This window comes from Giraffa tippelskirchi, chromosome 11 (genome assembly GCF_054371585.1).
Source record: "Giraffa tippelskirchi isolate mGirTip1 chromosome 11, T2T-mGirTip1v1.2.pri, whole genome shotgun sequence".
NCBI lineage: Eukaryota > Metazoa > Chordata > Mammalia > Artiodactyla > Giraffidae > Giraffa > Giraffa tippelskirchi.
Genome location: NC_137285.1, coordinates 104,722,595 through 104,737,685, shown reverse-complemented (window position 1 = coordinate 104,737,685; position 15,091 = coordinate 104,722,595). Strand labels below are relative to the sequence as shown.

Genomic DNA, 15,091 nt, shown 5'->3' with positions numbered 1-15,091 from the left:
ATGGCCTGTGCCTTTAAGGACCGCTGCTGTGTGCCAGGGTCTTGACTTCAGCATCCTCAGCTGAGTTGGATTAAGGGACCATTCCATGCCTTTGTGAATTCCTTCTGGCTGTTGTCCCTTCCCCCACACAGACGGAATAGCCAGCAGCCTGAGCCAGTCTGCCTAGGGCAGCAGGAGAGCTGGTCTAGCCCGACTGCCCTCTGCCTCAGGGAGCAGAGGCTGCCCCTTTGAGAGGGGGACTGGGGCAGGAAGTGGGCTCTTTGGGGTCTTGAGCTGTCGCAGGGATTCCAGAAAGCCATGCAGAGCCTAGAGCCATGAAGGACTGCTCGGATATCGTCCTCTGTGTGGAGACGACAGAGCTGAGCAAGGTAAGGGTCAGCAGGGCCACTCCCGCGAGACCCAGATGCCTGCCTAGGGCTACCCGGCCCTGCGAACACGCCTGCCAGGCAGCACTGCCGCCGGCCCTCAACCCTCTAATCTCTCCCTTCAGACTGAGTTCTGCAATCCTGCTTTCGAGCCTGAATCAGGGCCACCTTGCCCCCTCCCCGCCCTCCGGGAGGACGCTGACTGCAGCGCCCGAGCTCCCTGGCATGGTAACCATCTCAGGGGGTGACCCAGGGGTAGGACAAGAAAGGCCCGGGAGCTGAGGGTGGTAGGTGAGGGATGCCCAAGGGAGAGGGCTCTCAAAACCCCGCCCTGCCTGTCCACAGGTCGGCATCCCCGACGGCTGCAGCCAGACTGCCGCTTCTCCTGGCTGTGTGTCCTCCTGCTGGCCGGCCTGCTGCTCCTGCTGCTCGGGCTGCTGGTGGCCATCATCCTGGCCCGTGAGTCCCCAGGGCCTGCTGGAAGAAGGGCTTTAGGATGAGACTCCATGAGCTCTACTGCCCATGCGCCCAAGGGATCCAGAGCCTCTGAGCCCCCTCCCCCATCTTGTCACCTTCAGAATTGCAGGCTACAACCCCACCCGGAGCCACCTACCGTCCACTGCCTTCCCGAGGCCTCACCACCATTGGCACTACCCCTGCCACCTCCACCACCACCTCCCAGGCAACTGGGACCCTTAAAGGGCAACTGGAGGCAGGAGTGAGCCTCACACCCCAGTCTGGTGAGTACTCAGGGCTGATCTTCCTGGAGAAGGTCCCAAAATGGCAGGAGGGGTTGTGCAGGAAGAGGCACCTTGAGGAAAAAAAAACCTCACTCTTCTTTTGACCTCTGAACGCTAACCTCCATCTCTGCAGCCTGTGGGGGCCTCCTTCCCGGCCCAAGGGGCTTCTTCAGCAGCCCCAACTACCCAGACCCTTACCCACCCAACTCCCACTGCGTGTGGCATATCCAGGTGGCCACAGACCATGCAATACAGCTCAAGATCGAAACTCTCAGCACGGAGAGTGTGGCCTCTTGTCTTTTCGATCGGTTGGAAATCTCTCCCGAGCCTGAAGGCCCCCTCCTCAGGTAGGTTCCTCTGTCCCCGGAGATCCCAACCCCCACTCTCTCACTCCTGTCCTGAATGACTGTCTGGAGGGCAGAACCAGGGAGGTGCAGAGGGAAACTCTTGACTAGGAGGAAGAAAGGGAGAGACTTGGCCTCTGCGCCCAGCTTTGCCACCATCTTGCTATATGACCTTGGGAAGGTCACTTCCCCTCTCTGACCTTGGCTTCCAAATCTGGAAGCTGGAGCTCCCACATGCCTTTCCCATGAATCAATGCTTCAAGGATGGACAAGCAGGTGCCAGGGAGGTCACAGCTCTGCTGGAAAGGAACGGAACCTTTTTTGACACATCGTCCCCAGGACGGGGCTTCAGGAAAGAGGACCACAGAGCCCAGGCAGGCTCCACTCCCGCTGGCCCTGAGCTCTGAGCCACCATCACCCCTAATCTGGCTTCTTGCAGAATATGTGGGAGGGTGCCTCCCCCAACACTCAACACCAATGCCAGCCGCCTCCGGGTGGCCTTCGTCTCTGACAGCAGTGTGGAAGGATCTGGCTTCCATGCCTGGTACCAGGCGGTGGCCCCTGGACACGGTGAGTGTTCTCCCACCAAATGCTCAGCTACCCGGCCACCAGCCACTTTCTTCCCCTCCAGCCACTCCCAGCCCGGCAAAAGGGGTAGAGACTCTAGAGGGTTCTGAATCCAGATGCCAACCCCCAGGGAGCTGTGCACATGAGGAGTTCCCCTGTGGCCAGTCTGTCTGCTTGCTACGTGACGCGGTGTGTGACGGTTTCACCGACTGTGCTGACGGCAGTGACGAGACCAACTGCAGTGCCGAGCTTGCAGGTACAGATCCGGTCAGCCTCGGGGTGGGTATTGTCTGATCCAGGTGCAGGCTGGACCCCACCCCACCCCACCCCCGGCCTGGCCCAGCTCCAAACCTGCCTGGTCATTCTTCTGGCCCAGAACTTGTTTCCCATGGGCACAGCCAAGACTCTTTGCCACTGTCATGGCCAGGCCTACTGGCCAAAGGCACAGATCCTGGTAAACTCATGAGCCTGCCCCCCTCCTCTCTACAGGGTGTGGGGGGAACCTGACTGGGCTTGAGGGCACTTTCTCTGCTCCCAGCTACCTGCAGCAGTACCCTCACCAACAGGTAAGCCAGCCAGTGCTCCATGGGGAGGGCAGTGGGGCACACCTGAGCATCGGGGTTAGTGCGATTGAGAACGGCATGGCAGATACTCCTTGTACCTGGAAAGACCAGAGATCAAGCAGACAGGAAGGGGACATTATCAAGTGCTTACTAGGTACCCAACTCCCGTGCTGGGTAAGCTTATCGTGAGACCAGATAAGTTAAAGGCCCTTCCGCCAATGATGATGAGAGCGATGTGGGCCAAGCCCGCTCAGTCCCTACCCCACCTGCAGCTGGGAAAGCCCGTCTGGAGCTCAGCCTGAGAACCCCGATTGGGACAGGAGAAGGAACCCATAAATTACCCCACCTGTACCCCCCCCCAGCTTTGCACCTGGCATATCTCGGTGCCTGCTGGACATGGCGTCGAACTGCTCTTCCACAACTTCAGCCTGGAAGCTCAGGACGAGTGCAAGTCTGACTACGTGGAGGTGTACGAGGCCCCCAGTTCAGGGGCCCTCAGCCTCCTGGACAGGTATAGGGCAGAGCCACAGGAGGAGCCAAGGATACACCCCCGCCTCCACAGCCTGACGTCAAGGCTGCCCACAAATTACCATACCCGTTCAGTAGCCTCATTGTCCTCTCTTGGACCAAGCTGGAGGTCGCCTCACTGTCACACTTTTTTAAAAAAGGCTTGTCCTTCTGCACCTTTGTACCTGTCCCTCTTGCCTTGACTCCTTACATTGCCTCCTCCAGGAAGCCCTCCCCAGGCCTCTCCCACTCCCATTTCCCCTGAGTCCGTTTCCACTTCCCCCAGAACCCTCACTGATTTTCCCCAGGTCGAAGTGGCTCAAGTTCAAGCAGTGTGTCTAGTACTTTGTCTACTGAACACGTGTGTCCTCCTCCCATGAGTCAATGACTATGCCTCCCATCACCTCTGGCATCATCCAGAGCACCCGGCTCCCCCTCCCTGGGCCTGCAAGAGGCCTCATGCATGCTTGCTCAGCCAGAGGGGCCCGATGCCAGGATTGCTGCCTGCTCTGGACAGGTTCTGTGGAGCAGAGCCGCCCCCGCGTCTCATCTCCTCGCACCACCAGCTGGCAGTGCTCTTTAGGACAGACCATGGCTTCAGCATTGGGGGCTTCTCAGCCACCTACCGGGCCCTCAACGCCACAGAAAGTAGGTGGCCCTGGGCGCATGGGCGTGGGCAGTAGGGGCGCCTCCAGAGAAATGGGGAAGGGTTCTAGACCCTGGTCTGGGCACAGTAAAGGCCGTGGGAGTTCAGGCATGTCCCCCTGTGCCTGCAGACCCCTGTAGGCCCGGAGAGTTCTCCTGCCAGGATGGCGGGTGTAAGAGTCTGCAGTGGATGTGCAGCACGTGGCGAGACTGCGCCGATGACAACTGCAGCAGCCCCTTGTTCCCACCCCCAGGTGAGGAGCCTGCCCCAGGGCACTGCGGGCAGTCCTGGCAGGCCTGGGGAGGCTGGGTGCCCGTCCAGAGAAACCCACGGGCACACGTCTTCACAGTTATCCCCGTCCTTCCTGATGGGGGCTGGGGGCCCCCTGTTCAGACTCTGGACCACTTCACCAAATCCTGAAGGGATTCTCCCCCAGCCTTGGCAACAGTATTTAGAGTTACCCCCAAGGCAAATGGGAATCTGGGAGACAATGGTTGGGGTTTCAAGAACCACTCCTGGCTTTGTCACACAGAGAGGCTCTCTCCAGGGCCCACCTCACAGATGTGGGTGAGCCTGGGGGAATTCCTTCCAGATGGCTAGTGGTTCTGCCAATGTTGGTGACCCTTGCTTCCTGAGATCACAGAGGTGCCTGCATGATGCCCGGGGCTGGCGAAAGATGCTTGGAGTAGGCTCCCGAGAACAGGAACCCTCTACATGTATATAAGGCATCTCTCCGTGTTAACTCCTTTGATTCTCACAACAATGGTAACCCATTCCAGGATCTTGCCTAGAGAATTCCATGGACAGAGGAGGCTGGCAGGCTACAGTCCATGGGGTTGCAGAGTCGGACACGACCGAGCGACTGACACTTTCACTTTCTTTGGTTCTCACAACAAGCCCCAGTCTGACCCATGAAGGGTGATTAGGTGACTTGTCCCCAGTCGCACAGCCAGGGGGTGCTCCCCAAGGTGACCCTCCCCTCCTCTCCCCTCCCTGCAGAGCTGGCCTGTGAGCCTGTCCAGGTGGAGATGTGCGTCGGTCTGAGCTACAACACCACAGCCTTCCCTAACATCTGGGTGGGCATGAGCACCCAGGAGGAGGTGGTGGAGGTCCTCAGAGGTTACAAGGTGCTCCGGGCAGAGATAAGGAGGAGCCCCCAGGAAGGGAGGGAACCTGGGGAGCCGGATGCCTGAGGGCTCCTCTCTTCCTTCCACAGAGCCTGACAAGCCTGCCCTGCTACCAGAATTTCCGGAGGCTCCTTTGCGGGCTGCTGGTGCCCCACTGCACCCCACTAGGCAGCGTCCTTCCCCCTTGCCGCTCTGTCTGCCAGGAGGCAGAGCGCCAGTGCCAGTCTGGCCTGGCGCTACTGGGCACCCCCTGGCCCTTCAACTGCAACAGACTGCCTGAGGCAGCTGGCCTGGAGGCTTGTGCCCAGCCCTGACCCTGAGGCGGGGCCCCTGCCCTCTGCTACGCAGCCTCCTTTGCCCATCAGGGTGGGCAGGCAGGGGAGCAAGGGAAGGGGCCCAGCATGGAACTCTGCCCATGGCCCCCACCTCAGGGTACTCCCAGGGAGGGGAAGAGGAGTCCTCAGTGGGGCTAGTGTGGTCCTCCCACCCTCCCAGATCATCCCCTATCCCTTTACTTTCCCAGCTGCTGCAAACAGCTGGCCTCACTCCGCGCTGTACCACTGACAATCTGGACCCCTTCCCACCCAAGTCTCTGACCTTGACTTCCTGTCTTCTGCCTTCCCCATCTCCCATCTGGTTTTTCAGGCTCTCTACCACCTGCCTTCTGACATTTTCATTTATTCAACAGAAAATGTCATCTAGAGTCTAGTCATGTGGCAGGGCCTGTTCTGAGCCCTGGCCATCCAGTTGTCTACTGCTCTAGAACCCTCCACCGTCAGTTCTCAGCTTCTGTTTCTCCTGGATTTATCCTTGGTCTCTGTCGCGGCATCATCTCTGCTTCCAGCTCCTTGGAGCTATGGATATCCTGAGCGTCTGTCTCTCACAGTTCTGCCTCTCTGTGCCCGCCTCAAACCTCTCCCTCCTTTCTCCCCCAAACTTTGGCCGGCCGCCGCACGACACCACGAGTTATTTCCCTGCTATTTCCCGGCCCGGGCTCTTGGCCCCCGAGCAACTGGTTTCCTCTTGGAGTCTGGGAGGAGCACAGCGGAGCCGGCAAGGAACGAACCAGGACCAGGGAGACACCGAGGGCAGGGGGAGCCTGGCTGGAGAGAAGCGTAGGGAAGGCAGCCCTGGGGTCACCTGGAGGGTCTGGATTAGCGAGAGCCCCGAAAGCCACGGAGAGAGCGAGCAGCCCCGGGCGCCGGGAGGGGCGTGAGTGGGGCGGGGAGATGGGGCTGGGGGAGGGGACTGTGGGAAAGACTGGGCGCCGGCCGGGCGGGAGGAGGAGGGAGGTCCGGCCTGTTCTTCCCTCGGCGCGGGGCTGTAGAGGTTCCCGGGTCTAGGGACCTCTTCTTCTTCCCCACGCGGCCACTCAGCCTCGCTCAGGGACACGGCGGTGGGGTGGGGACCGAGCCGGCCGCACCGGGAGTGGGGACCGAGACAGGTCCCAGGATTCTTGGTCCCGACTCCTGTCCTGCCCGGCCCACAGACGACCAGAGGCCCGCGGCGTCCGGGCTCCGCGTGCCAGCGCCATGAGGCCGCTCCTCGCCCTTCTGCTCCTGGGCCTGGCGACCGGCTCGGCCCCTCTGGACGACAACAAGATTCCCAGCCTGTGCCCGGGGCACCCGGGCCTCCCCGGCACGCCGGGCCACCACGGCAGCCAGGGCCTGCCGGGCCGCGACGGCCGCGACGGCCGCGATGGCGCGCCCGGGGCTCCGGGAGAGAAAGGCGAGGGCGGGAGGCCGGGTAAGCGGCGCCTCTGCGGCGATCGGTGGGGACGTCCCAGTGAGCGCGGCCCGGCTCTTGCCCGCGGGGTCCCAAGCTAGGGGTTCACGCCAGGGGGCGCCGCTCCCGTCCCCGCCCGACCCCGTCAGATCGGGGAGCCCGCAAAGGAGTGACTCAGCGGCGGGAGCCGGAACCCCTGGGACCCTCAGATCTGCTCCGAGCCCTGCAAGAAGCGAGGATGGGTGCCCCGGGGCGCAGGGCGGCCCAGGCCGGGAAGGGTCGGCTGAGAGGCTGAGGGAGGGTGCGGGAGGACCGCGGCGGGCGCACCCTAACCGCTCTGCTTCCCTTCCCCCCACTCGCAGGCCTCCCAGGGCCGCGTGGGGAGCCCGGGCCGCGAGGAGAGGCGGGACCCATGGGGGCAACCGGGCCGGCGGGCGAGTGTTCGGTGCCTCCGCGCTCCGCCTTCAGCGCCAAGCGCTCTGAGAGCCGGGTGCCCCCGCCGTCGGACGCGCCCCTACCCTTCGACCGCGTGCTGGTGAACGAGCAGGGACATTACGACGCCGTCACCGGCAAGTTCACCTGCCAGGTGCCCGGGGTCTACTACTTCGCCGTCCACGCCACCGTCTACCGGGCTAGCCTGCAGTTTGATCTGGTCAAGAATGGCGAGTCTATCGCCTCTTTCTTCCAGTTCTTCGGGGGGTGGCCCAAGCCAGCCTCGCTCTCCGGGGGCGCCATGGTGAGGCTGGAGCCTGAAGACCAGGTGTGGGTACAGGTGGGCGTGGGGGATTATATTGGCATCTACGCCAGCATCAAGACAGACAGCACCTTCTCTGGATTTCTAGTGTATTCTGACTGGCACAGCTCCCCTGTCTTCGCTTGATGCCCACTGGAAAGTGAGCTCATGCTCACTCCTCGGGGAGGAGGGGGTGACACCGACGGCCCCATCACCTAGGAGGGCTGGGCCCCCTGGAATGTCCTGAATGACTGCGGAGGTGGGGTGGGGGCCTCTCCGTTCTGCTGCCGGCAGGGAATGGGGATCAAGGCTGAGATCGGGGCTGGCAGCATGGGGCAGTGGCTGGATTTCTGCCCTAGACCAAAGGAGTTCACTGTTCTGGCAGATGTAGGTTCCCCCCAGTTGCTCTGGCCCGGGACCCCAAGGTGCGGTGCTCGCTTCCTGGTCCTCTGTCTCTCTGGATCTTCCCTCATCCCTCCTGCTCCTGGGCCCTTTTTCTCAGAGATCTTTCAATAAATCTAATAAAACCCTCCTACTGGCTTCAGTCTTTCTTTACCAGAGGAGATGCTTTGATTCTGAGAATGGGAAGACAAGGTAGCAGGGTGGAGGGAGAGGGTGCTCAGGCAGTCAGGAGGGCTCTTAGGCTGGATGGAGCTACGGACCAGGAGAAACAGAAAACAGCCCAGGTGACGAAGAGGCTGCTCCACGGAGCTGCCCCCCCAAGCGGTGTAGGTTGTGAACAGGAGCGCCCTGCTGGGGATGGTGACCTGGGGGGGGACTCTGGCCACCCAAGAAGGCACACCTTTTTCTAACTCAAAGATGTCATAAGAACTGGTTGGAGCTTCAACACACACATCCCTGCCTTGACCAACAAAAAGGAACTTGGGATTTTCACCCATGGATGCTCTGGCTATGTGCCTGTTTCCTGGATGACTGGAACGCTATTTCTCTGTCCCCGTTGCCAGGGGGAGTGGAGTGTCCCTGGCTGTCTAGAAAGGTCATTTCACAGATGGCCACAAGGGGGCGCCCCAGTTCCAGAATGCAGCAGTGACCCTAGATAGCTTGCTGCTGCTGCTAAGTCACTTCAGTCGTGTCGACTCTGTGCAACCCCATAGACGGCAGCCCACCAGGCTCCCCCGTCCCTGGGATTCTCCAGGCAAGAACACTGGAGTGGGTTGCCACTTCCTTCTCCAATCCATGAAAGTGAAAAGTGAAAGTGAAGTCGCTCAGCCGTGTCCGACTCTTCTGGACCCCATGGACTGCAGCCTACCAGGCTCCTCCGTCCATGGCATTGTCCAGGCAAGAGTACTGGAGTGGGGTGTCATTACCTTCTCCGCTAGATAGCTTGAGCTCCTGGCTATTAGGGCAATTAGGTAGAGGTAGGGTTTTGAGGTCTCCCAGTGTGATTCCAGATAGGGGTGGGGGAGAATGGGGTCATTTGCTCTCAGCTCAGGAAGTTTATCTTCTCTCATAAAATATTTATCCTCACATTAAACAGAGACTGGAAGGAACTAAGCCTCCCCTTGGTCAGCTCCCCTTCCAGGGTTGGGGGAAGGGGGCAGAAAAGGCCTTCCTCAGGCCTCTCCATTCCAAGGTGGATGTGGGGAAGGCTCCCTCACCACGCTAGGCTGCGCCACTAAGTCTGAGGCTAGCCGCAGAGCCCCTTCAAGCCTCCCCACCCTGTCCCGCCCCTAACCCAATGACTAACAAACCCGGCTTGCCAGGCCCACATCAGCTCAGGCTCTCAACGCAAAAGTGGAGGGGCCTCTCCTCAGCGTTTCCTCCTGCCCTACCCCTTTCCCCCCTCCCCTCCTTCCAGAAGGCTGTCCCTGGCATTATGCTCCTACACTTAACATACAATTATGGGGTAGTGTCCCGCCCCCCTCAACCCTTTGCAGGTCACGTGAGGATTGATATGACCAATGGGGACCGGGCCCATTAAGTGAGCTAGAGACAGGCCTCCCAGCTCCCCATGAGGAGGCCCTGCAGCTCTACTCCAGCCCATCATAGCGCCACTCTCTGCCAAGAGATGCAAAGACAAGCACCAACTCCTTCAGGGATCTCAGCGTAGATTGGACACCAGGCAGCAGGAGCCCCACGTTCTCTCCCGCAAAGAGCGGCACTAGAGGAAAAACCTGCTCAATGGGTAGGCTCACCTTCCTCTCTCCGAGGGCGCCACTCTGGCAAAATGGAAAAGATAGGGCTGTGCTTAGTCGCTCAGTCGTGTCCAACTCTTTGTGACCCCATGGACTGTAGCCCACCAGGCTCCTGTCCATGGGGATTCAGGACAGAATACTGCAGTGGGTCGCCATGCCCTTCTCCAGGGGATCTTCCCAACCCAGGAATCAAACCCTGCAGGTCTCTCACACTGCAGGCAGATTATTCACTGAGCCACCAGGGAAGCCTGGAAAAGATAGGGAGAGCTTTCCAAAAGCCCTGCATATGAGAGGGTCCAGATTGGAGAAGGTAAAAGCAAATCTAGCTACATAGGGCACAGGCTCTCCCCAAGGCACGTCTCAGCTCTTCCCCTGCCAGTTCCCCCATCAACTACACTTGTTGGGACTGAAAGACCCTGCTGCAGCATCCGTTACCATAACCAACCATTCACCCTTGCAAAGATGCACACAGAGGCCATCAGAGCTGTAACACAACTTTATTCATTGGATCCTGGGCCAGACGGACCCCTCAGGGAGCTGCATGCCCCTCAGGCCTGGCTCCTTCTGTATTTGGACCCTAGTGAAATGTGCACAGTCTGTCTTCCCCAGTGGCAGGGAGAGATGGCCAGAAGGGGAATGCCATTGTTTTCTCTGTGATGTGGGGAGTGAAAGGAAGAGGAACAGAAATCTGGTTATCCCTCCTGAGGTTCCCAGTGGTGCAGGGTATCAGAGGGTACATGGTCCCAAAGCCAGGTGCAAACATACACACATACACACACACCTGGGGGGTAATTCTTGATCCCAGCTGTCGGGTCAGGTAAGAAGGGAGCCTTGTAAGATCACAACAGGTAGAAGCAGCTCAAAGGGCACCTGAGAAATACTACCCCCAAAGCCTGCCAGAGCATAGCAGCTCCAGCTGAAAGCAAATGTTCAGGATCATTCTAAGGCCCTTGAGTTGCCAAAATACCCAATGACATTGATGGGCGTGGCTGAAGAAGCTGGGAAGGAAGTGGGGAGGGAGCAGGGAGAGAACCTACAAATCTGCAACAGAAAAACCAGAAGCGAAGCGGCAGGAGTCCCCAACGCTGGCATCAGGGTGGGCCCTGGCAGGCTGGAGGGGAGTCCACAGTGAACAGTCTCCGGGGCCTTGCAGAGTGACACCCTCGCCACCCTCAGCATCACAGGGACACACGGGGTAAGGAAAAGCTATTACCCTGCCCCTACCCAAGTCACAGTCTTCCAGGGTTTCCCATTTCAATGTCCTGGAGATGCAGCTTAGAGACGCAGCACGATGACTCTGGGGGCAGCAGGGGATGCAGGCCGGGACCCAGAGATCAGGTGTGAACACTGTCTGAGCGCAGGTGGCTGTGTGGAGTATGGAGGGGTGGGCAGGCAGGGAGGAAGGGAGGAAATCTTCAGAGGTAGACGTTGAGGGTCTGCAGGATGCCCCGGCGGCACAGTGGGCAGTTGCGGTGGTAGACGGGGTGGCGCATCAGGATCTCAGTGCAGGCCTGGCACAGGCACAGGTGCCGACAAGGCAGAAGCAGTACCGTCTTGCTCTGGTCCTGGCAGATGACACACTTCTTCCGCTCCTCCTGCTCCTTCAGCAATTGCCACGGGTCCTGCCCAGCTACAGACTCCTCCACGTTGAGCCTCTCCCGGCCCCGGGCAGCTGTCACTCTGGCCATCCTGACCTCCTCTTCTTCTGCCTCCGATCGGGGCCCAGCTTCAGGAAGAGCGTCCTGTCGCCATGTCCTGGCTGAGGGCAGCCTCCTAGGGCCACCCTGGGGGGCTCCAGGGGCCCCTCCCCGGTTTGGCCAGCTCGCCAGCTGTAGGCTACGGCTCCAGACTCGGCGCCAGGCCTCCAAGCCCAGGGCTAGCCGAGAGAGCCGCACAACATCCTCTCTGAGCCGGTGGTAGGATGGCCGGGCATGGAGCTGACTGAGAGCCCGGGTAGCCAGCCTCAGGGTGAGGTCCGGGTGCAACAGAGTCACTGTCACTGCCAGCACGCAAGCCAGCAGCGCCAGGCCAGTGAGATTGACAAGCATAAAGCTGGCCAGGAGGCGGGCAGCTGAGGCCAAGAGCTCCAGCACTAGCTGGCAGGGGGTCCAGAGAAGGATGGACATGGCCACAGCACTGCTGGAAACGTGGGCTAGGAAGGCAGCCACTACATCTGTCATCCTCCACAGCGGCCCCATCACTGCATCCCACAGGGCCAGCACAAGGGAGAAGAAGTTCTGAGTGCCAATGAGGCAGATGTTGACCAGGCTATTGATCACGTAGGCCACCAGGCTCATGGTGATGGCACAGACGTCACAGATCTGACGCAGCAAAGCATGGCCGTTGGAGACTAGATTGAGGACGCCCCGGTGGAGGATCTCCCGGCTCCTAAGCGCCCCATGGGAGGCCAGGTGCCCCAGGAGCTTTAGGCTCTCCAGGCCAGAACAGCAGCTGTACAGTACGGTAGACATGGCCTGCAAGCCCCCACAGGTGAAGCGGACCATAGCTTCAATCAAGGCCAGCAGTGAAAGTAAAACTCCACGGCCCAAGTGCAGAAGACTAGTCAGTACCGTGTGTGGCAGGTTGTAGATGAAGGCCAGGAGCCAGGCCAAGGAAGCCAGGAGGGAGGATACCAGCAGGAAGTTGAGGTCCAACACCAAGGTCAGCACATCCAGCAACAGGCCCACCCCATTCACTACCAAGTACACAGCCTCCATGATAGGGCTATGGGGTTGGTCCAAGAGAAGTCTGGCTCCCGGTTGAGCGGGGTGTCAGGGTTGTCAATATTTGGGGGGAAGGGGGGCTCAGGGATTAATCTGGAAGGAAGTGAACGGTCTCTCCAATACAGAGAGCAACTGAGGAAGAATTGGGTTAGAAGAAGTGGAGTCTCAGGGGAGGGAAAGAGGGCCAGGTGCCGGTCCAGGACTCCCGGTTTTGAAGGCGGTCTGTTTGGGAAGAAAGAGGCCAAACATCTTTAAAGTGGAAGCGATCCCGGGCTGGAGGAAAAATCTCAGCTTTGTAGGCCTGCTGGTGGCGTACCACAGCCGGGCAATGGGTCAGATCGAGAGGAGACCGGGAACGGAAGGGACCGGGCCAGGCCGGGGCCGGGTGGGGGCGGCGCAGGCTGGGCGCGGGCTCGCGGCCCCGCTACGCAGGTGCCCCTGTCCCCTCCCGGCCCCCGTTCTCTGGGCTCGCGGCGCTTTGCGCCCAAGGGAGCAGGAGGGAAGGGAGCGAGCCTCAGCAAACCCCAGGCGCGGCCTCTACTCCGCTGGGCGCCGCCATCTTGTGTGAGAAAGGGTGGGGCAAGAGGCATGACAAGGAGGGAGGGGCGACGAACTCTGGCCAATCGGTGAGACCCCAACCACAGGAAACATCGAGCATTCATTGGTCCGTTTGAACGGCGCCCAAACATATTCCGTGCTTTACAGAGGTGGGGCGGAAACAGATTGAAATCCCCGCCTCCTTGAGGCGGGGATTGGTCAATTGAAGGGCAGAGGCGAATTGCCCCAGCCCCGCCCCCTAAAGGAGAAGGATTTTGTGTGTGTGTTCAGTGGCTCAGTCGTGTCAGACTGCGACTCCATGGACTGTGGTCTGCCAGATTTCTCTGTCCATGGGATTTCCTAAGCAAGAATGCTGGAGTGGGTTGCCATTTCCTACTCCAAGGGATCTTCCTGACCCAGGGATCGAACCCGCGTTTCTTGAGTCTCCTGCATTGGCAGGTGGATTCTAAAGGAACAGGACTTTGGACTGGGCCAGTAGGGGCGCTGTTCTTTCTCTTCACCTCCAGCCTTGATTTTTTTTTTTTTTTTTTTTTTAAGTACGGATTGGTGGTCACTGTTCTGAACCAGGCTTTAGGATTGCACCACCTCCGCAGCCAGACTCAATCCCTTGTCCTCCTCCATTCATCCATTTACTCCGCCGTGTATTGAGCTGCTACACATGGTACTGAGGACGCAAAAAAATGTTTAAGACCTGCCCGCTCACAAGCAGTTTAGGGGGAAACATTGTGACAGGGGATTCCCAAGCTGCTATTTCCAAACTGTTTCCTCAAGCTCTGTCACGTTTTCTCAGCATCCTCAGGAGATTACCTCATTGTCAGTAAGAAAAAGTGGTCACAGGCCGGAAATAGCTCACACTCCTAGCCTAGGCCCTATTCATTTGTTTACTTAAACACTCTAGTTAGATATCTGCCTGGGCAGCCTTAGTAGTGGCCCGCAAAATTTATCCCTTTTTAAAATATTCAAATAATATTCAAAATATCTAAGATCCTATCCCAGATATATTGAGAGCCTGGTGTTCTCTACTTAAGCCAAGGATACTTGGGGGTGAGCCTTCCCCTGGCCTCTGTTTCTTTAATTTCCTGCCTGCATTTGTTCACTGAAAACAATGCACAACAAGAAAGTTGTGAGTTAAGTTTTACTTAGGGTAAAACGAGAACGCTAGGCCAGCAGACATTCTCTCAGATAGTTCTGAGGAACTGCTCAGAAGAGGTAACAGGGGAGGTGAATGCTGCTGCTAAGTCGCTTCAGTCGTGTCTGACTCTGTGCGACCCCATAGACGGCAGCCCACCAGGCTCCACCGTCCCTGGGATTCTCCAGGCAAGAACACTGGAGTGGGGTGCCATTGCCTTCTCTGGGGGAGGTGAATATATATATGTAATTGTGGTAGGTAATCGGGCAGACGTGCAATCTCGCACATGTTTTTACAGAAGGCTGCTGCTGGTCACAGGAAGTTTGCTGCTAGTCGTGAGAAGCAGATGTCTCCGTTAATGATTGTAGTGCTTTTCTAGATATAAGAAGGTGCAAGAATTTGGGTTCATAAAATCTCCTGAAAATAACTATCTGAAGGCCTGTTCTGCCTGTTTTTCCCAGAGCACAGAGTGCCTCATTCCTGCTCTTGGCTCTGAATTCCCTTCAGGGTATGTCAAACTTCAGTGACTGGTGGCTAGTGACAGTTTTTAGTTGGCACATTAAACTCTTCATCTCCATTCTGGCCTGGACTTAGTCTTAAACTGTCTCCATCACCCCACCCTGGACACTGCCTGAATCCTTTCTTTCCCAAAGCACCACTGAGTCAAGGCTGAAATATTCTGCACACCTTTCTGAGATAGGCAGCTCCCAGTACAGGTTAGAACATGGTGCAATTTCTAAACTCCCTTGGTTTTCCTCTAGCTTCTCTCTCACATCTGTCAGGCCCCAACTTCATGTTTTCTCTGAGACATGTTTTCCCTTTGTCTTCCTCTTCCTTTTGAGATTTCCCCTCTTTCTCTAGCCACCAGACTCCAACTCTCCATTGTTATGATTTATTTATACTGCACTGGATCATCGTTTCTACATGCAGGCTTTCTCTAGTTGAGTTGCTCCAGCTCCTCATTGAGATAGCTTCTCTTGTTGCCCAGTATGGGCTCTAGGGCGTGTGGACTTCAGTAGTTGTGGAGCCTGGGCTTAGTAGTTGTAGCTCACGGGGTTAGTTGCCCCTTGTCATGTGGGATCTTCTGGGACCAGGGATCAAACCCATGTCCCCTACATTGGCAGGCGAATTCTTAACCACTGGACCCCCAGGGAAGTCCTGCATTGTTGTTTGATATACAGAATAGTCTGTTTCTACCCTCAATTCCA

At 58.3% G+C, this 15,091-nt stretch overlaps 3 protein-coding genes across 3 annotated transcripts; 2 read left to right on the top strand and 1 right to left on the bottom strand.

The window, feature by feature from the left end:
* The first annotated feature begins 314 nt into the window (after window positions 1-314).
* Window positions 315-5,173, top strand: MFRP (membrane frizzled-related protein). Its single transcript, XM_081541293.1, has 13 exons — window positions 315-368; window positions 491-593; window positions 711-824; window positions 944-1,105; window positions 1,239-1,452; window positions 1,889-2,019; window positions 2,147-2,272; window positions 2,506-2,582; window positions 2,942-3,090; window positions 3,604-3,734; window positions 3,863-3,985; window positions 4,732-4,859; window positions 4,949-5,173. The coding sequence occupies exons 1-13, from the start codon at window positions 315-317 to the stop codon at window positions 5,171-5,173; spliced, it is 1,737 nt and encodes a 578-aa protein (XP_081397419.1).
* Window positions 5,174-5,884: 711 nt separating this feature from the next.
* C1QTNF5 (C1q and TNF related 5) lies at window positions 5,885-7,849 on the top strand. The gene is made up of 3 exons (XM_081541291.1): window positions 5,885-6,071; window positions 6,349-6,605; window positions 6,947-7,849. Exons 2-3 carry the CDS (start codon window positions 6,392-6,394, stop codon window positions 7,462-7,464), a joined length of 732 nt encoding a protein of 243 aa, XP_081397417.1. The 5' UTR covers window positions 5,885-6,071; window positions 6,349-6,391; the 3' UTR covers window positions 7,465-7,849.
* Window positions 7,850-9,954: 2,105 nt separating this feature from the next.
* Window positions 9,955-12,762, bottom strand: RNF26 (ring finger protein 26). The gene has a single exon (XM_081541290.1). It carries the CDS (start codon window positions 12,188-12,190, stop codon window positions 10,889-10,891), a length of 1,302 nt encoding a protein of 433 aa, XP_081397416.1. The 5' UTR covers window positions 12,191-12,762; the 3' UTR covers window positions 9,955-10,888.
* Window positions 12,763-15,091: the final 2,329 nt, after the last annotated feature.